At 38.6% G+C, this 22,489-nt stretch overlaps 1 protein-coding gene across 6 annotated transcripts in view; it reads right to left on the reverse strand.

Moving 5' to 3' along the window:
• Nucleotides 1–22,489, reverse strand: part of parp4 (poly (ADP-ribose) polymerase family, member 4) — a 124,840-nt gene that overhangs the window by 6,944 nt on the left and 95,407 nt on the right. For 3 of the 6 annotated variants that reach the window (XM_072577431.1, XM_072577436.1, XM_072577434.1), the window contains 7 exons: nucleotides 20,270–20,350; nucleotides 16,934–17,029; nucleotides 15,993–16,115; nucleotides 11,561–11,683; nucleotides 6,012–6,949; nucleotides 4,738–4,939; nucleotides 3,832–3,934 (listed from right to left, as the gene is read on the reverse strand). In XM_072577431.1, the coding sequence (XP_072433532.1) occupies nucleotides 3,832–3,934; nucleotides 4,738–4,939; nucleotides 6,012–6,949; nucleotides 11,561–11,683; nucleotides 15,993–16,115; nucleotides 16,934–17,029; nucleotides 20,270–20,350 (1,666 nt within the window). Of the gene's footprint in view, nucleotides 1–3,831; nucleotides 3,935–4,406; nucleotides 4,607–4,737; nucleotides 4,940–6,011; nucleotides 6,950–11,560; nucleotides 11,684–15,992; nucleotides 16,116–16,933; nucleotides 17,030–20,269; nucleotides 20,351–22,489 lie in introns of those variants that run through there. The other 3 variants (XM_072577433.1, XM_072577435.1, XR_011961509.1) reach the window with 3 other exon arrangements.

Consider the following 22,489-nt stretch of genomic DNA (forward strand, 5'->3'; position numbering starts at 1 on the left):
GAGACAAATCACATCTCATTCAAGATTTGGCTGCTCCATTGAACCTGGTGACAGCTGTAATAGGTATTCAAGAGTCTTGCACTTGCACATGCTCTGGCCAGCCACCATTGCTTTGAAATTGCATCTTTGTTCTAGTAGTGTGTCAATGGTGCATTCATAGATTTGTCCAGAGTGCCTTTCATAAGGATTTGATGGGTGTAAATGAGTTAAATAAGCCTTTATACCAAGTTAGCTTTGGTGAAATCACATTCTGTATCTTTATGATGACTTTTCCCTATGAATTGGTTGATTGTTTCATCTAGCCTTTTGGTTCTATGAACACACTCAAGCCTGTACATCCTGAAATTGGTTCAAGCTTGATTTTCCAAAATCTGAGAAGTATTCTCAGGATCTTTCTGGTCGTTGTCAGGAATAACATAGGATTTTATTCTTCTGAGCCCACTGCAAGATGTTTGCATTACCATGCTTTATCAGAATGAGGCTGATCTGTAAGGATTGATGCTCTATCTGAATAACCGAGTTTCTGACAGAATGTCAAAGATGTTCTAACGCACAGTTAGATATTTGCTTTCCATCTTCATTTTGTGGCTTTATACTCTTTAAAATGTCAGAATCTGAATTGCCGCATAGAGTTTGCTCTGTGTTGTTGGTTTTGCTGCTCTTTTTATAAAATTTTATGGTGAAGCCCCTTTAGGGACAGCAAGTTTTATGTTACGACATGAAGTTAGTCAGCTAAACTAAAACAGCCTTTCTACCTCTGCAGAAACCAGAGAATACCCTAAGTAAGAACTTCAATGGTTCACAACCACACTTTTGAATAACCAATCATAGACTTAGTGAACAATTAATTCCATATACCAGTTTTGTGTCTCAAACAAAAACCTTATCTATTTATTAAATACAAAGTAACTTTAGCATAAAAACATAAGATATAGGAACAGAATGAGGCTATTTGGCCATTGAGTCTGTTCCAACATTTGATCAATGGCTGATATGTTTCATTTTCTTGCCTTCTTTCTGTAACCCTGGATCCTCTTACTAACCAAGGAACTATCTATCTCTGTCTTAAATACACTCAATGACTTGGCTTCCATGGCCTTCTGTGGCAATGCATTCCACAGATTAACCACCAGCTAGCTGACAAAACTCCTCATCTCAATTCTAAGGGGTCATCCCTTCACTCTGAGGCAGTACTCTCAGGTCCTAGTCTCTCCCACTAGTGGAAACATCTTCTCCACATCCATCTATCCAGTCCTATTAGTACTCTGTAAGTTTCAATGAGATTACCCCTTATTCTTCTAAACTGCATCAGGTATAGACCCAGAGTTCTCAACTGCTGCTCATATGCCAAGCATTCACCTCCAGAATCATTCCTGTAAACCTCCTTTGGACCTCCCCCCCAAGGCCAGCACATCCTTCCTCAGATACAGGGCCCAAAACTGCTCAATGTTTCAAATATGGTCTGATCAGAGCCTTATATAGCCTTCGCAGTGCTAGTCACAGGCTGCCATCCTGAAAATGACACTTTTATTCGCATTCTTTACTGTCGGCCACTCAGCCAATCCTCTATCTATGCTAGTACCTTGCCCCGAACACCATGGGCTCTTAATCACCGAGGCATATGGTCATATAGCATGAACACAGATCCTCTGGTTCAACCAGTCCATGCCAAACATAATTCCAAATTAAATTGGTTCCACCTACCTACTCCTGGCCCTTATCCCTCCAAACTCAATTTTTAGTTCTCAATTGCAGCAAAAAAGGTTCATAAATGAAACCTTTGTTTACAAGAGTAAATAAGTTTGTCTATTTCAGAATGGAAAGTAACAAGTATCAAGACTGATTCTAAGCAGTAGTGTTTTAGTGTTCACAATGACAAGATAGCTAGCTAGAAGGTCACCCACAATTTGTGATGCATACCACATCTTGGTTTTTAATATCATGTTTCCTACTGCATTTCATACTAATGTGAATGTGTGACATGATCTAACAACTTACAATATATGGATTAACATTTTATATTCAGCTACAATGTTTAAGTAAGATCTAACAGAATATAAAAGAACATATGACTTGTGAGCAGCAGTAGGCCATTTGGAGTATTGAGCCTGCTTTCCCATTCAATAAGATCCTGATTATTTGATCTGATTGTGATCACATCTCCACTTTTCTGTCTGCATCCTTAAAAGCCTTGACTGACTGTCTCGTCTATCAACAGTCTACCTAACTCATCCTTGAATAAGTTTAAAGAGCCAACCTCCACTACCTTCTCATGAAGAGAAGTCCACACTAATGACTGTCTGAGACAAAAAACATTTTCCATTTCTGTCTTAAGAGGGAGACCTTCTATTTTTAAACTAAGTTCCCTTGTTTTACACTCCCCACAAGGGGCAACATCCTCCAGTATCCACCTTTCCAATCCTATTGAGATGCTGCCTGTTTCAATTAGATCATCTCATGTTCTTCTAAACACCAATGGATAAAGATTTAACTTGTTCAACCATTCTTCTTAACATAACCCATTTATCCCCAGGAATAAGCCAAATGAATCTTTTCTGAACTGCTTTTAAAACAATTATATGTTTTTCAAACAAAATTGAAATTGCTCTCAGTTCTCAATCTGTGGTCTGTACAGCTGCAGTAAAATTTCCCCCTTGCATTTGGCTTCCTAATCACTTGTTGTACTTATGTACTAACTTCATGTGCTTCATGTAGCAGGACACCAGATCCCCCTGTAACCACTGAATTCTGCAACCTTTCCATTGGAATTGTGTATTGCTTTTCTATTCATCCTCCTAAAGTGGACATACTCATATTATGCACATTACATATACACATCTGCCAATTTCTGTCATTCACTTAATCCTGTTTATAAGTAAAAGTTGCCATAATCCTGCTGCTATCTCATTAAAGAGAGACAATTAGTGGTGGCTTAACCCAAGGGTCACCGTGCCTCAGCGAGGGAAGTGGTTGAGAACAAGAGTTGAGGATGTGGTATGCATCACAAATTGTGGGTGACCTTCTAGCTAGCTATCTTGTCATTGTGAACACCAAACACTACTACTTGGAACCTAAGTCTTGACCCTTGTTACTTTGCATACTGAAATAGACAAACTTATTTACTCTTGTAAACAAACGTTTCATTTATGAACCTTTTTCGCTGAAATTGAGAACTAAAAACTGGCATGGCCACGATCTTTAACATTTGACTGGAAAGAGTATGATACATTAAAGTTCAATGTAGCTATAACTTTGGCAGTTTAATAAATGAACTATCATGGTAATGTCAGCTGGTAAGGGAATTGAACTCCTGCTGCCAGCATGACTCTAGTTACAAATCAGCTATCCAGCTAACTGAGCTAACCAACATCCTACCCCTGTTTATTTCCCTTTGCAGAATCTCTATATCCTCTTTCCTACCTATGTACCTACGTATCCTGCCGTCATCAGCAACTCTACATTTAAACCCTTCATCAAAATCATTTAAATAACCAAGGAATACTACTGAATCCTGAGGCTCTCCAATAGTGACAGCTTACCAACACAAAAAAGACACACATACTCTCTGCTTCCTGTTCATAAGAAACAAGATCAGAAATGAACAGGAACATATGAGCAATTATAAGGTTCACTGTACCCCTGATGATTTCATAACATGATCTCTCACTTCCAACCAGTCCCATCCAGTCAAACATTTGGATGGTCCCCACTTCCAACATCCCCAACTCAATGATTTAAATTCTGATTCAAATTTTGTTCACAATAATTACTGCTGCTTCCTCTAGTTCACTTGCAGATTAATGCACAAATGGAGTCTAAAATATTGATTACCTAGAGATTTAATGCCTCTTTCCACAAGAAATACATCTGTTAGATATTCCAATTTAATTTCGAACAAGACTCCAAGGTCAGATGTAAAATTCCAGTAGCCCTTCTACAACAAAAAGGAAAATATTATGATCAAAACCAACAAAACAATGAATACAACAATAAAAGCAAAATAGTAGGAATTTAGGAACGCTGACATAAAAATAAAATGCTGGATAATCTCAGCAGAGCTGTCAGCATCTGCTCAAAAAAAAAAGAGTTAACGTTTCAAGTTCAATATGACTTCTTCTGAACTGAAGACAGGTAGAAATGTGATAGGTTTTACCAAATGCTGTTGGTAAAGAGGAAAGAGTGAGGAAAAGCAAAAGAAAAAAAAATCTTGCATAGAGGGTGCGAAACATTAAATGACAGAAGATGTTATGGGACAAATGGTAAATAGTCTGTTAAAGGTTGTGGTAATGAATCAATACACTTGTTCAGTACTGGCACTTACTAAGGGACTTGGAGGCAAACACCATTAAAATTGCTGTTACTTGCAGCATTTAAAAAACAATTTTTAATCTACGTTACTCTAAACCAGTAGTAGCAGCAAACTTATACACACAACTCTTTAACCTGGTGATGAAATAATTCTGGTGAGCAGTCATGCAATCTCGTGCAGGGATCAATAGACAAGACATCAAAAAGCAAGCTGTATAATTATGTACATAACAGACCTGCAACTGAGTTTCCTTGATCTTTTATGTTGCATATTCACTTTAAGCCCATAATACCTTTTCTTTGGGCACAAAGACACAGAACATTTCACCCCAACATCCAAACACAGGAAGACAGAAAGAACATATAAATGATGGAATCAAGGAAGGAAGCAATTCAACAAATCTTTCAGAAAAAGTTTTTAAAAATTACCTTATTTTGCCACATAAAGAGTTCCACCCAAGGGATTTCACAATTTCTGCTTCTTAGTACCCTCTCTGTAGCTTTCTTCTTTCTCTGAAAACTACCAACCACCTTCTCAGTTTGTTTCTTGGAATCTTCTTGTGTGCCTCTCTTTAATTTTAGATCCTTTAATTCTAGTACCTCTTCTGAGCCTTTCTTCAGTTTATGAATGCTGCAACACATTTTTGAAGGGTAAATTAATTTTTGTTCATTTACAATATTAGATTTTATTAAAAATTAAACTGAAGATGAATCATTTTGGAATCAAAACATTAACTCTTTTCCTCCCCAAATGCTACCAGGCCTCATCAGTTTCTCCAGCAATGTTGTTTTTATTTCAACAATTTTTTGCCTGACATTACACTGAAAAGCTGAAGTACTTTTCTATTGATTAAGAAACATCCTTTGCTGTTCTTCCAGAGCCACTAATGAAAATAATAGACCCCAAAAAAATGTTCTGCACTTTCATTAACCACTCATTCGGATTCTCAAGCTTCCAGTTCTTACTAATTTTTCTACCCTTCCTGAAGGTATGGGACTTGACCAGGGTTTAGTATTGTAAGTCTCTTCGTTAACTTGTCTAAATGCATGCAGGAATCAACTAGTTGTTGTCAACAGGCTTTACAAAGGCAGAGAGTCCCAACATCCACATTTATTTTCTAGCTGAGATCAGAATAGTAACTGGAAATTGGGATCTTGACTTTTCACTATCTTAGTCTGATACATTATAGCTGATTGCAACCTAGTCTTTGTTCATGGCTCAGTGAAAGCAGCTAACTCACCATAAATAAAAAATGGAAATGTTTCTGATCACTGCAGCTGAGCTAGACATCACCTTTACAAGCATATTCATTGTGGAAACATAACCATCTATGTCACCACCATGTGACGGATAATGGGCATACTGAGTGGATCTTTCCAAGTCTGGTCCATATTAGTATGATCTTCTCCACAATTACCTGATATTAACAACTGTGGAAGATTCTTTGCAAAATGTTGTACATATAAACTATATATAATGTTCGCATATATTACATGTTAACATGAGAATGTGCTACAGACAGCACGCTTGCAATTTGTTGACAAGGCAGACACATAACACACATTTATCAGGATTTATCACATTGTTTCACATGATCAAAAAATTCCATTAATTTTCAGTTAATGTTACTAGATGTAGGAGTTGATGCATGCATTCAAAAGAAACAAGATTGAGAAAACAATTTAATATGAATCATTTTTACCTGATTTGTTCAGGATCATTGAATGCTGTTCTAAGTTTTTTCAGTTTTTTAAAATTTGAAGATGTCTGTGAATCTGTGGTGTCCTTGGATAGAGATTGTGGGGTATTTTGATTGACCATATTTTGATCCTGGGAAGTCTTTGAAAGAGCAGACCCAAAAACTTCTGAACTTACAGCTGGTGAAATTTGCAGCCTTGAACCAAAACTAAATGGTACTCCATTTGTAATAGCTGAATCCATGGAATAAGTAGAACGTGATGCTTGTGAATGAGAAGAAGAAAATAATGGAGATATTGAAGAACACCATTTTTGTTTACGCCTAGGATAGTCACTGTGATCTTCAGCTATTAAGCCAGGTGAGTCATTCACTTGTGAACTTACATCAGAAGAGACTGTTGCTGCTAAAAAATCTGGACCTTCAAAAAAAGGAGATGCACCTACTGAAGAATCTAAACCAAAAAATGATTGATTTCGATCAGGAACAGTTGCAAATGACGGAAATGATGCATCAACTGATTTCATTTTAGTATCAGAAGCACCAGTTGCTAAAAATCCTGAATTAAAATGTGTTGTACTTCCAAAACCTTGAAAAACTGGACCACCTTCAAGACTAAATTTCATTGCAGCCGATGAACAACTTAACTTTTCAGCTGAGCTAGAATATGTTGAAGATTGATCATTAGTTTTCTCTTTGGTAGCCAATTTCACTGATGTATTAAATACATTACGCGGAGATGCTTTTCGTTCACTGTGGATTACAGCTAAGCCACATCTACGATTACTCTTTTCAGAAGGAGTAAGTGATGCACTCAACCTCAAGAAATATTTCGTAGGAGCCAAAGAGTTAATTTGTTTTGCATTATAACAAGTTTCAGCATAGTCTCCATTACTTTCCTTTGAAAAGCTTTTCTTGGGAACTTCCCATTTTTGCAACAGTTCCTATAAGTTCAACATAAGGCATATTAATTACTGAAACAAACTGCTATGAACATCATTAAACAAAACTAGTAGATAGTACACTGTGTAACACATTATAAAATAACAAGCTATGTCACATAGTAGTCAAACATATGTCTGTATTATAGGCTCATCACCATATATGTGCCAATTTTAAAGTTCCTGCTTCGTCTGGTCCAAATGAAAAGACATGGAAAGATTCTTAAAAATGGATTTTGCCTGTGTTGTTTCCAGCTTAATCCAACATGTCACCAATATCAAATTATTCTCAATAACAATGCCTGCTGATGATAGGCAGACCTACTGCTCCAATAAAATCAGGAAACATAGTGGCATTCATCACTGCTAAACAGGAGGCAGAGGTGATACGGGGGGGGGGGGGGGGGGACAAGGATGGGGTGGGGGCAATGCAGAAAGCCCCACCCAAAAACTTTCAGCTGGGAAAGCAGGTTTTAAATCATGATTTAAATATTTTAGATGTGAAACTGTCAGCCACAATTGGTCATAATTTTCAAAAAAGGGAAGCAAACGGAAATCAGAAGTAAAAAAGATAAAGCAAGATTTCATGAATGTGACAAAGCTAGTGCCTATTTTTACTAAAGCTGTTCCATGGCTCGAGGAGACTCTGTCCTTGATGTTTTTCAAAGGAGCAATAAACCAGGCTGAACTCCAAACAGTCTGGTTTGGTACAGACATGAAAAGGATTTTGAGAGGCCTTTTGCTTTTATGTAAACAGATGAGACTTCAGGCCAAAGTGGCCATGCTTTAGAAGTGGCCTGTATAAAGAAAGGGGAGTGGTCAGCTCTCTAGATGAGCTGAGCTGAGCAGTTGAGTTAGTCTTGAACTGGTTGGAAGTTCAACAGGGAGATGTGTGGAAACTCTCTCTCTCTCTCTCTCTCTTCTGCTCTTCAGCTTCAACCTGTCAGCATGTGTTCCATTTATACTGGTTTTTAAAGGGGCTTTGCTTAATGGGACTATTGAGTACATTCGGAACAGCATAATAAAGTCTAGTTGGATTGGGTGAGTTCTGAAGGGGTTCTTTATTCTGTTTTTTGTGTTTCATTGTGTAATTTTGTGAGCAAACGTTTGACTGTTTTAAAATCTAGTAGTCAACCTAGCTAACTTAATCCAAGTAATTTTCACTGTACACTTGCCAAAACAAATTGCAAAGTTATGGTCTGAGCTGCCTGCTTAAGAATGTTTTGAGTGGTCTGGCTTAGTCCAGAACATGAATAATTAGGTATAAAACTATTTTATTTATTTAAAAATCTTAACTATTTAAATCCACGATCCAAAAACAAAAGGTCAAATGTCAATACCAGACAAAATTATATTCTATTTACATTTGCTGCAATTTATGCAAGGAACATAGTAGCAGAAGCAGTTCATTCAGCCCCTCTAACTTATTTTGCCATGCAAGATCATGGTTGATCAGCAAACTCAACAGCATATTCCTATGCAATCCATACATTTCTTGAAGTCATTAGTAACTAGAAATCTATCAATTTTTAACCTGAACTTAATCAATAACTGAATTTCCACAGCCCTCTGCAGTAGAAAATTCGAAAGATTCACTACCCATAAGTGAAGAAGTGGTTTGGGTTTTATTCTGGAGATTCTTTCCTTTGGCTCTAGACACACACTGGAAACATCCTTTCTGCTTTTCCTCTACCCTTTTAAAAGTTTTGGAGGTGTCTTTGACACTGCCTGTCATTCATTTAAATTCCAACGATTATGGGCTGAGACTTCTCAATCTCTCCTCATAGGACAGTTTCGCCCTCCCAGGAATCAATCTGATGAAATGTTATTACATTCCCTCTATGACAAGTATATTCCTCCCTAGATGAGGGGACAATATTTCAAGTGGAGTCGAATCAATGATCTATCTAGATCAGCCATGATCTTACTGAATGGTAAAACAGGTCTGAGGGGTTTAATGGCCTACTCCTGTTCCTATGTTGCTATGTAATTGAAGTGATACTTTGCTCCAGTATTCAAATCCTCTTGTAACAACATCTAACATAGTTCACTACAGCCACGTGCCAGGTTTTGGTGATTATTAGAACAAGGACACCAAGGTCTCTTTGGACATCAGCACATTCTAACATTTGACCATTAAGAAATACTCTGCACCTTTGTTCCTCCTAGCAAAGTGAATAATTTCACACTTATCCACATTATATTTATATTGCCAATCTCTTGCCACTCACATAGCTTGTGTAAACCCCTTAAATGCCTCTTTTCATCCTCCCCACAACTCACATTCCCACCAATTTGTATTATCTGCAAACCTGAAATAATTACAATTGGTCTCCAGATCCAAATCATTAATGTAAATGTGAACAGCCAGGGCATAAGTTCTGACTCTTTCGGTATCCCACTGGATGCAGATTCGCCAATCTGAGAATGACTCATTTATTCCTACACTCTGCTTTCTGACTATTAATCAACTTCTCAATCCATAATAGTATATTACCCAAATCCCATGTGCTTTAATTTTGTTAATAACTTTTTGTGTAAGATTTTTTGGAAAAATCTTCTGAAGATCCAAGTACACTACATCCACTGGTTTCTTCTTATTGACTCTACTAGTAACACCATCAAAAACCTCCACAGCATTTGTCAAACATTATTCCCCTTTCATAAATTCAGATTAACTCTGTCCAATTAGACAATTATTTTCTAAATATCCAGTAAACACATCCTTTATGGTTGATTCCAGCATTTTCCATACTAATGATATGAAGCTAACAAGTCCTTCGTTAGCTGCTTTCTCTCTCACTCTTTTCTAAAGTTTTTGGATTAAAATGGCAACCTTCAAATCTATAGGCACAGCTGCAGAATAAATAGAAGCTTGGAAGATGGTTACCAATGGATATCTCTGAGACCATCTCTTTCAACACTCCCTGGTGAAGGTCATTAGGCCCTGGGGATTTGTCAACTCTTCATTGATGATTGAACAGCTGATTAGAAGACACCCCACAAATATCCCCATCCTCAATAATGGTGGAGCTTAGCACGTCAGTGCAAAAGATAATGCTGATGCATTTGCAACAATCTTCAGCCAGAAGGGTGACGTGAATGTTCTTTTTTGACCTCATCCAGAGTCTCTGCATTATAGATGTGAGTTTTCAGCCAATTTGACTTCTTCCATATGATATCAAGGAATGGCTAGACACAATGGATAATGAAAAAGCTATGGATTCTGACAACATTCTGGCAATAGTCTTGAAGATGTGCTCTAAATCTTGCCACATCCCAAGCCATTAGCAATAACCTAATCACTGATGGCCAGTTTAGATATCACAAGGTGAGAATGACTGCCCTTGAAATCAAGGCTGCATTTGATTGAGTGTGGCAACATGGAACCTAATGACCATCTCCAACGAGAGAGAATCTAACATTCTCAATATATCATCACTGAATCTGCCACAATCAACAATCTGGTGGTAAGCATCAACCAAAGACTGAACTCGATCAGCACATAAATATTGTGGCTAACAGAAGAGATCAGAGGCTTGGACTTCTGCAGTGAGCAAATCCCTTCTAACTCAAAACTCTGTCTAGCAACTACAAGGCACAAGTCAGGAGAGTGTGAGAACATTGTCCACATATCTGGATAAGTGCAGCTCCGGCAATTCTCAAGAAACTTAACCCTATCCAGGATAAAGCAACCCACTTAATGGGCAGACCCTGCACCACGAATACACAGTGGTAGCAGTGTGTACCAGCTACACGACATGAGGTAGCAAAGTATGAAAGCTCTTCCATCAGCACCTACTGCCTACGTAGAAGTACAAAGACAGAAGGTCCGTGGAGCACCACCACCCACAAGTTCCCCTCCATTCACATACTAACCTCACTTTGTACTTATCACTGTTCAGTCACTGTTGCTGTAACTCCCTTCCTAATAGCACTGTGGGATTAACAAATTCACAGATCACCTTCTCAAGTGCAAACAGAGATGGGCAATAAATCTGGCCCAGCCAGTGATGTTTACACTCTGAATTAATTATAAAATCAGATAGTAGCTGCTTTAGCATTGATGATAGTTGGGAACAATCTGTTCAAAAGACACCAGCATTTATACAGCACTCTCCATGACACATTACTCTCTGCCTCGAGCTCGAACAGTACATCCACTTCCATTTATTTCAAAACTTCAAGCCATAGCAATTCATCTTGATGTGGTACAAAGTAAACACTTTGGATAGTTTGTCTGTTAGGTGCCTCATATTAACTTACATTGATTGTAATGGAACTGATTATCAAGCACTGTTTTTAAATGAGCAAATGATCCCATATCACTCATTTTGCAACACATTGATTAGAAATGTATACACCCAAATGCCTTTCATTTTAAAATTTTAAACTGAAACAAGGATTTAAATGAAAGTCACTGAAAAGAATATAATCAATGCATATGGCAGCCAGATACACAACTACTGATTTTGAAGTCTGAGTGTGGGCCATCCAGAAGACAGTTATGGCAGGAACTGAACTGACCAAACTGGATAAGGTACCCACTCTCCTGCAATTTCTGAGTCATCCCATTACTTAACTACTCGAGCACGAAATACACTTTACACTCACTTTCCTTGAAGCTCCCATTATGAGTTGATTCTCCCAGTCCATGTATGGCAGAATATCCACACTTTCTTTTGCAGCAAGCTCTTGAATAGATGGGCTGGGAGGTAAGTCTTTCACCTGCTTGTACTAAACAAAACAAGAATGGGTTGACATTAAGTTTAAATTGCTGATGTAAATTGAATGATGTCAAGTATAGAAATATACTTAATCTAATACTTTGAAAATTTGTTACTCGTTTAATTTAGTTTTGTTTTGGATGCCAACAGTAATAATCATGCCCAATTCTCAGTAACACCGTTTGAATGCTCAGTTATAGTAAAGACAGTGAGCATTTATCTTGCTTTATTTTGTGTTGATAAATATATGGCATAGAATTTCAAAGCTCAAAAAACATCATCATACGGAAAGAACACACTACTCAGCATCGGATCTCCAGAGTTCTGCATGTTCAATTAGAAGAACCTATTTAAACTATTTCTGTGTAAGCTTGTGGCTATATGATGTTGTGATGCTATGTGTAATTCACACTTTGCAGTATGAAACCTTAGTTTACTCTCTGACAAAAACGAAGTAGCATGCAGGGTTACTATGGATCAGAGAAGGTTTCAGTTCACTTTAATGCATCTACTCAGAAGCATCTCAATGTTTACCAATAATTGCATCAAATGTTTCCAAAATGATTCTAAAGATTTAGCTTCCACTATTCCATTTAAGGGTCCTTGCTACTGATATGCAATTTCTTCTCTTACTTCATTATGACTTTTGGACTTCAGTGTTTTCTGACTGCTGCTCACTACAAGACACTACTGCTGGGGACTGAGAATATAGCTAACTACCTAAATGCCAAGCAACAGAGCCCTTGTTCTCACTTTTCTAATCTCCATGTTAAGGCCCTGTAAACTGACATTCCACAGGAGGTCTTGTGACACTGGGTAGCAGTTCCACTTTAGGGACTGTTAACCAATAAAATTATGTTCATAACATGGCCAAATTGGTTGATTATCAATCTTCAGATTCTTCCATTAAGCAAATGGCAAGCATTAAGAATGGGAGAATATTCTGGTCAGCTGGAACAATGTGGTAGTTGTAGCTCAACAGCCTGCCCAAGTTAAAAGATTCCAGACTCAAATTCTTACTCCATGCTGTGCTCTCTGGCAAGTGACCTCCTCACTTTGAGAGAGTACTAGAGAGTGAGAATTAGAATGTTTGCATCTGGGTCAGATGAATGTCATGAAGGATGTCGAAGTCTAGAATATAGTGATATAGTTTAGGATAGGATGCTCAAAACATTTACCAGAATGGTGCCCAGAATAATGGACTTCAATTACATGGGGAAACTAGAGAAAGTTAGAACAGTTCTCCTTAAAACATAGAAGGCAAAGAGGAAATTTAATAAAGGTGTTCAACATTATGATACATTAAACAAGGAGAATGTGTTTCCATTGCATGAAGGAATGGTAACCAGATGTGAGATAATGAGCAAAATAACTTGTTAGAGATTGGAACAATTTTGTTTATTCTGAAAGTTATACTGGAAGTACAATCCTGAAAGGCTGGTGAAGCAGATTCACACAACATTCAAAAGAGAATTGGTTATATATTTGAAAGTGAGAAATATGAAGGCCTATGAAGAAGAACAGCTGATTGAATTCATTAGGTACCTCATTCAAAGAACTGGCAATATGATGCCGTGCCAGTAGCATCAATCTGTAGGTACTGCTGCAGAATAAATAGAAGCTTGGAAGATGGTTGCCAATGGATATCTCTGAGACCATCCCTTTCAACACTCCCTGGTGAAGGACATTAGGCCCTGGGGATTTGTCAACTCTTCAATGATGATTGAACGGCTCATTAGAAGAGACCCCACAAATATCCCCATCCTCAAAAATGGTGGAGCCTAGAACGTCAGTGTAAAAGGTAATGCTGATGGTATTTGCAACAATCTTCAGCCATAAGGGCAACACGAATGTTCCATTTTGACCTCATTCAGAGCCTCTGCATTATAAATGTGAGTTTTCAGCCAATTTGATTTCTTCCACATTTTATCAAGGAACAGCTAGAGTTAATGGATACTGCAAAAGCTCTGGATTCTGACAACATTCTGGCAATAGTCTTGAAGGTGTTCCCCAGATCTTGCCACATTCCAAGCCATTAGCAATAACCTAATCACTGATGGCCAGTTTAGATATCACAAGGGATACTCAACTCCTGACTTCATTACAGCCTTAGTTCAAATATAGACAAACAGCTGAATTCCTGATGAAAGGTGAGAATGACTGCCCTTGAAATCAAGGCTGCATTTGACTGAGTGCGGCATCAAGGAATCTAATGACCATCTCCAACAAGAGAGAATCTAACGATCGTCCCTTGACTTTCAATATATCATCACTGAATCCTCCACAATCAACAATCTGTTGGTAAGCATTAACCAAAAACCGAACTCAATCAGCACATAAATATTGTGGCTACAAGAAGTGGTCAGAGGCTTAGAATTCTGCAGTGAGCAAATCCCTTCTAACTCAAAACTCTGTCTAGCATCTACAAGGTACAAGTCAGGAGAGTGATAGAATATTGTCCACATATCTGGATAAGTGCAGCTCCAGCAATTCTTAACCCTCTCCAGGATAAAGCAATCCACTATAATGGGCATACCCTGCACCACGGATACACAGTAGTAGCAGTGTATACCAGTTACACGTCATGAGGTAGCAAAGTATCAAAGCTTTTCCATCAGCACCTACTGCCTACCTAGAAGTACAAAGACAGTAGGTCCATGGCAGCAGTACCACCCACAAGTTCCCATTCATTTATATACTAACCTCACTTTGTACTTATCACTGTTCATTCACTGTTGCTGTAACTCCAATCCTAAAATCACTGTGGGATTAACAAACTCACAGATCATCTTCTCAAGTGCAAACAGAGATGGGCAATAAATCTGGCCCAGCCAGTGATAGAACATAGAACATAGAAAAATGCAGCGCAGTACAGGCCCTTTGGCCCTCAATGTTGCGCCGATCCAAGCCCACCTAACCTACACTAGCCCACTATCCTCCATATGTCTATCCAATGTCCGTTTAAATGCCCATAAAGAGGGACAGTCCACCAGTGCTACTGGCAGGGCATTCCATGAACTCACGACTCGCTGAGTAAAGAATCTACCCCTAACATCTGTCCTATACCTACCACCCCGTAATTTAAAGCTATGCCCCCTCGTAATAGCTGACTCCATACGTGGAAAAAGGTTCTCATGGTCAACCCTATCTAAACGCCTAATCATCTTGTACACCTCTATCAAATCACCCCTAAACCTTCTTTTCTCCAATGAAAACAGCCCCAAGTGCCTCAGCCTTTCCTCATATGATCTTCCTACCATACCAGGCAACATCCTGGTAAACCTCCTCTGCACCCGTTCCAGTGCCTCCACATCCTTCCTATAGTATGGCGACCAAAACTGCACACAATACTCCAGATGCGGCCGCACCAGAGTCTTATACAACTGCAACATGACCTCAGGACTCCGGAACTCAATTCCTCTACCAATAAAAGCCAGTACGCCATATGCCTTCTTCAACGCGCTATTTACCTAGGTGGCAACTTTCAGAGATCTGTGTACATGGACACCAAGATCCCTCTGCTCATCCACACTACCAAGTATCCGACCATTAGCCCGGTACCCCATCTTCTTGCTACTCTTACCAAAGTGAATCACTTCACACTTACTTACATTGAACTCCATTTGCCACCTTTCTGCCCAGCTCTGCAGCTTATCTATATCCCGCTGTAGCCTGCCACATCCTTCCTCACTGTCAACAACTCCACCGACTTTCGTATCATCCGCAAGATGTGAATTAATTATAAAATCAGGTAGTAGCTGCTTTAGCATTGATGATAGCTGGGAACAATCTGTTCAAAAGACACCAGCATTTATACAGCACTCTCCATGACACATTACTCTCTGCCTAGAGCTCAAACAGTACATCCACTTCCATTTATTTCAAAACTTCAAGCCATAGCAATTCATCTTGATGTGGTACAAAATAAACACTTTCGATAGTTTGTCTGTTAGGTGCCTCATATTAATTTACATTGATTGTAATGGAACTGATTATCAAGCACTGTTTTTAAATGAGCAAATGATCCTATATCACTCATTTTGCAACACATTGATTAGAAATGTATACACCCAAATGCCTTTCATTTTAAAATTTTAAACTGAAACAAGGATTTAAATGAAAGTCACTGAAAAGAATATAATCAATGTATATGGCAGCCCGATACACAATTACTGATTTTGAACTCTGAGTGTGGTCATCCGGAAGACAGTTATGGTAGACACTGAACTGACCAGACTGGATAAGGTACCCACTCTCCTGCAATTTCTGAGTCATCCCATTACTTAGCTACTCGAGCACCAAATACACTTTACACTCACTTTCCTTGAAGCTCCCATTAAGAGTTGTTTCTCCCAGTCCATGTATGGCAGAATATCCACACTTTCTTTTGCAGCAAGCTCCTGAATAGAAGGGCCGAAGGATAAGTGTTCTTCCTGCTCATACTTAACAAAACAAAACAAGAATGGGTTGACATTAAGTTTAAATTGCTGGTGTAAAGTGAATGATGCAAGTATAGAAACATACTTACTCTAAAATTTTGAACATTTGTTACTCATTTAGATTACTCGAAAGGTATACTTAGAAATCAATCCTGAAAGGCTGGTGAAGCAGATTCACACAACATTCAAAAGAGAATTGGATATATATTTAAAAATGAGAAATATGAAGGCCTATGAAGAAGAACAGCTGATTGAATTCTTTAGGTGCCTCATTCAAAGAACTGGCATATGATGCTATTCTGATTTATTTTCTGCGTTGTATGATTCAACAAGCATAACATAAAATCTGATGTTAATCAAAAAAGGAGGAGCAATCCTTTGAAGGTACGGGATAATTTCAGTGACTAAATGATTAACGTTATAGTTGATATTTTTAAAAGCTTATAAATATGAAAAGCAGTGATGATAGTCTTGAAGGTATAAAGGCTTTGACTAGCATGTGATAGCAAATTTAAGAGAAATAAAGATGGAAATAAATTGCAAAAATGGTGATCTTAAAAGTGGTTCTCCAAAAATATATTGCTTTCTGGCTCTGCACTGACATAGTGGATATGTATTAATAAAGTCTACCATCCTACCAGTATGACCAGTACCCCAGGTAAAACTGAAAAATCAAAACTCCTTGGCCCAAAGGTGAAAGCATCATTAGCAAAGATCAGCAAGAACAAAACTATAAGTTTCCACACATTGATTTAGGAATACAAGAGTCCTGAAAGTTTTAGGTTAGTGTTTGTGTTATTGTCTTGTTAAATTGTACTTACCCTTTCTTCAATGGCTAGAAAACTAGTAAACTGAGTCAGAATAGAATATTCTTTGCTGAGTTCAATGATATATGATTTCAGAGTGGACTTCTTCATCTAAAAAGTAAAGATGTCAAGATTATACCATCACCTTTGCAAAGTCATCTGTCCTGAAGGCACAGTGCAACAACTTAGAGAGATGAAACAACTTCAGATTTTAAAAAGCATTCCGGATATGAAAATGTTAATTTTTTCACTGATAAAAATGCTGCATGAAATTGGAGTTGCAGTTATGAATCATACTTACTTTCAAATTCCTAATTTCCTAAGTATTTCAACAGAATTTTGGTAGTCTATTCTCGTTGGTAGTCTATTCTCCAATTAACAAAATAGATTGATTTCATTTGGATGCTGCCAATGTATTGCACAGGTTATCAGGATGATAATTATGTAAAAGTTAAAAAAACAGCCCACCATAATTTAGTTGCACTTCTATGCTCAGCAGTTTTCTTGGTTGTTTTTTTGGTCATATTACTATTGTTAATCAGCAAGGAAGAACAGGTGAATCTTGAAAGCACTTCATGAATGTCTGCTAAATGCTGCTCCATGGTTAGATCAGACTCACATCGAGATTTGGTCAGGGTCCACCAATCCTTCCATCCATTAGAGATGCCTTAGTTGCCAGCTCATATCCCAGGTTTTTGCAGAAAGCAGTAAATAAATCTGAAGTCCTAATTCATGATCCAGCTAAGTTACACTCTGATCTCATCTCACCTCCATTCTATGAGTGTTATGAATGCTTTTTGGGGGTTCACATACAGGATATACTACTTTCTTTATTCTTAATAACTTCTACAAGTGGCTAAGCACTCCTATTAACTAAAGGGTCTTTCATCTGATTAATGACTCTCTTTACAATTCTCCTTGAAATGTCACAATCACAAGAATCCTTTTCCTTGCTACATTTCAAACAAAATAGATCATTTACCTACAATTTCTTATTCTTTCACAGCAAAATACTACAAATGAGCCAGTTTCTTTGCTTGCTCAAGATTGACTTTGCATGTAGCCACCAATAAGCTAGAAATCAAAGATCCTGGGAGACCGAATTACCTGGCAAAAGGATTGCATTTTAATCACTGCTCCTACATCATTATAGAGTGGACTAATAACTTCACCCAGACACAGCTGCAGTAACATTTTGCTAAAAATGTCTCATTTTTGCTTATGTATACCATTATTTTATTAATGATACTGTGAACCTCCTTCAAACACAATTTCGGACAGTGTGTCTCCAATCATAATAAATTGCTGTTTGATCAACCACCTCACAATGTCATTTCCCTGTGATGTTTCAAATTGAATGAATGGCTTGATTCATTGCATTTTATCAAATACTTTAAATTATCTTCTAAAGGGCATCCCATCCAGATAGATGCAAGTAGCTTGCAAGCAAACCACATTTGATTTATTGGTTGGGGAAGCTTTTCATGGTGAAATCCTACCAATTGACATATTTGCATTTACACGTAATTTAAAGAGTCTCCGTAGGTTGCGGTGGTTCACGGACTCCCAGCCCAACTGCTTCTTCTGTGGCGCTGTGGAGTCCGTGGACCATGTATATATTGGGTGTGGGCGTTTGCACTCCCTTTTTGATTTTCTGAAAAACCTCCTCCTCTGCACTTCAGTCCCACGCTCCTGATCTTCGGGCACCCGGTACGGAGGAGGGAGGGCAGGTCCGAGGACCTCCTCGTGGGTCTGCTCCTGGGCCTGGCCAAACTGGCCATCAACAGGTCCAGGCAGCGGGCCGTGGAGGGGGTCGTTAGGGCCGACTGCCTGCCCCTCTTCCGTGGTTACGTTAGAGCCCGGGTGTCCTTGGAGAAGGAGCAAGCGGTTTCCACCAACACCCTGGAGTTGTTCAGAGAGAGGTGGGCGCCGCAGGGAGTGGAGTGCATTATTTCCCCGTCCAACCCTATTTTGATTTAGTCCCTACCCTCCCCTTCACTGTTTGATCACACAGCATTGCCCTTTGATGTGAAGGGCAGTGCTTGTCACTGGCCACTCGGGTGTTTTTCATATCTTCCTGGTGGTGGCAATTGAATAAAGATTCGTGCACTTTGTGTCTTTCACTGTGTCTCACATCTACACAGACACACACCATAGGTGCTGGGGAAAAATAAGCACTACCGCAGTTAGGCGGTAGTGTGGGGGGGGGAAATAAAAAGAAAAAAATAAAAAAAAGGAAAAAAAATAAAAAGGGGAGTTACGTTAGAGCCCGGGTGTCCTTGGAGAAGGAGCACGCAGTGTCCACCAACACCCTGGAGTTGTGACTGGCCACTTGAGTGTTTTCCCCTTTAGGAGATTGGATCAAAAAAAAGAAAAAAGAAAAAAAAATTTAAAGAGTCTCCTGGACAAACCTGGATGCTCTGCATTACACCCAAAGTTTTGTTGCCTAATTATGCTACCATTAGCCTAAGTCTTGAAAGCGCAAAAATGGCACAAGTTATTTCAAAATTAAATTTCATTCTAAGTATTTCATATGACATTGAATTCACTGTAGTCATCCACGTATCACTATTATTTGTTGAGGTTAGTTTAGACAGAGAATTAGATATACTTGCATGCATTCATAGTTAAGGGGGGTCAGGAACATTCACTTTATTGTGGAAGAAACAGTATGGTGTTTTATGCATTCATTATTTCTTACATATTCATATTAGTGTCTGATGTTGTACTCACTATTCTGTGGGACATGGCTAAACTTCCAGCAGCATCTCCACCTCACTTCTATGCACAGTAAAGGACATTGTCCAAAACCAATTTCTGCAGGGGTAGATGCAATGTTGTAGAGAACTTTAAGCTCCGTAAAGCCAATAGCTTGGGGCAGATACATATTTGGACAATACTGATGCTGCCCTTTAATCCTCTCATTTTCATACCTTGAGTGACTTTCCTCATCACACCCAAGATACCTAGAGTTTCTCACTTAATTTCTTCATACAATCACCCACAACACTGATTGAAATTTACCAATCCCAAGCCTCCAGCCAAGAACCCATTCTTCTATTCCCCTTCCTTGTTAAACAAGAAAAACCGCTGACCTTAAACACAACTGAACAAAACCAACAAGTGCATACCACAGTGCCAGACAAGATTCTCACACACCACTGACCTTATCTTGAAGGTAGGTCTTTATTGAAAAATGTTAATGACTATTGATGGCACGCAAACATATTGTAAGTATGAACCATCCAAAAGTGGGACTAATACACTGCTGACTTTAGCACTGCCTCTGAACCTGACTTTGGGAGATATTGACAATTCACAAAAATTAATATGATAAAAGATTGTACATACCTCATGTTCACTTTCATTTGTGTCCAGACTACCATTTTCATAATCTCCAATAAGAGCTTTTGCTGTCAAGCGGTGAAGTATCTGAAAATACAAAAACAATCTATTACTAGTGTTGGATATACAGCACTGCCTTTGAAAGTAGTTGCTGAGAGTCAACTGCACATACACAGGTGTGTACACAGATCATTCCTGGATGTCATTTGCTAGAACCAACAGCTCAGGTCCAACAGTATAGCTCTGTGCATGCGCAGATGACTGACCACTGTATATTTGAACACTTGCATTAGTATCATAAACTATTTATCAAAACATTTCTTGATATTGAAAATTCCCAGGGAGTTATCTTAAAACCTCCCGTTTTGCACTCCAATCACTTTCAGTAATAAACAACAGACTAAGCATCAGCTACAACCCTGCACCGCATCCCAGGCAGCAACCCTTTCTATTTTGACAGATCTCCCTATGGAGGGGATGCTCTAACTCCATTCTGGTGGGTAATTACTGAAACCTTTGTAATTAGAATATTTCACTATTGCATTTACTCACTGAAGAAACATGTAACCAGTTGAAGAAATCATACATTTTCTCCAACTTCATAAACAAGCAAACTCCAGGAATCATTTGCAACATATTAGCACTTAGAGGCTGGGCATTACACAAGAGCCTTCTGAAGGAGGATCAGCAGACCTGAAGTGTTAACTCTGATTCCTCTCCACAGATAGTCAGACCTGCTGAGATTTTCCAGCAATTTGTGTTTTTATATCTGATTTCTAGCATCTGCAGTTCTTCTGATGTTTCACTCCAGAGTTTCTACCCTGTCAACATGCAGGCAGCTCCATCTTTATTACAGACACTTGCCACACTGTCACAGGCAGTGATGTAGCCTTGCAATGCTCCAATTCTGTGCATACACATAAAGTACGTCACCTAGTAGTAATGTTGGCTACAAATGCAGTCACTGATTTCAGGATGTAGTTTATTTCATTTTCTTTTAATTATTCATTCATAGGATGTGGGCATTGCTGGCTAGGCCAGCATTTATTGCCCATCCCTAGTTGTCCAGAAGGTAGTTACATGCAGGCGAGACCAGCTAAGGGTATCACATGAACGTTAGACCAGGTAAGGGTGGCAGATTTCCTTCTCTAAACGACATTATTGTACCAGATAGATTTTTCCGACAATCAACAATGAATTCATGGTCATCATTAGACTCTTAATTGAATTCAAATTCTACCACCTGCTGTAGCAGGATTTGAACCCAGGTCCCCAAAACATTACCTGGTTCTCTAGATTAACAGTTTAGCATTAATACCATGAGGCCACTGCCTCCCCTTTTGCAGATGCAGAAACATCAATGTAGATTAAAACCTCCACTAGCATAACTAAAAAATTCACAGAATGTAAGCTGTTTGTGGTAATTGGTAAACATGGAAATAGCCAAATTATTGCAATGAATTAAAGATATTTTAAACAAGCTTTTCTTGGCAGAATGCTTGGAAATCTAGATCTAGAATTGAAAATCCAGAATAATGCGATAAGGTGCTACTTCAAAGGTTACTGTGGAAAATTAAGACACATGGTGTGAGAGTAACATATTGGCAAGGACATAAGATTACCTGGCTAACAGGAAAGGGAGTAGGGCTGCACCCTTTAAGTTGAAATACAGTAACATCTGCACTTTAAATAGCTAAATTCCTAAACAAGTAAATTAATTTGTAGTTAAAAAAGTCAATTTAACAATAGAAGATTAAGTTATAATAGTTGCTGCGTTTTTTTACTAAGTATGGTAGACAACAATCCAATCATATGATGTCATGATGGTGCCATTGGCTCTTTGGGCAAGAAACAGCTTAGTCTAAACTTGTTGCTTGCACACTTCATTAATAAAACTCCTGCTGCTGTTTAACCCTTCGACCTCCTGGTCCTTCTTGGAACATAACAGCAGTCTACTTACAGCACCTCCTGCAGTGGACTATCAGAGTGGAGCCAAGGAAGACGCTGCCTGGAATTATTCTATATCCATTCTGTTCCTGAGGTGGCATTAACATAACTGGAATCAGGATCATCAAAATTCACATCCACTGCAAATTTTTCACTGTTGATTTTCTAGGTTTTTGGTTTGTGTGGGTTGTCAAGTTCATCTCTAGACAAGTAGAACCTGTCTGATGGAGGTGCCTTTGCTCACTGGGCTGCAGGTCATTGCTGAGGTTGTTGCTTGTT

Source organism: Chiloscyllium punctatum, chromosome 9 (assembly GCF_047496795.1).
Source record: "Chiloscyllium punctatum isolate Juve2018m chromosome 9, sChiPun1.3, whole genome shotgun sequence".
In the NCBI taxonomy this organism is placed as follows: Eukaryota; Metazoa; Chordata; class Chondrichthyes; order Orectolobiformes; family Hemiscylliidae; genus Chiloscyllium; species Chiloscyllium punctatum.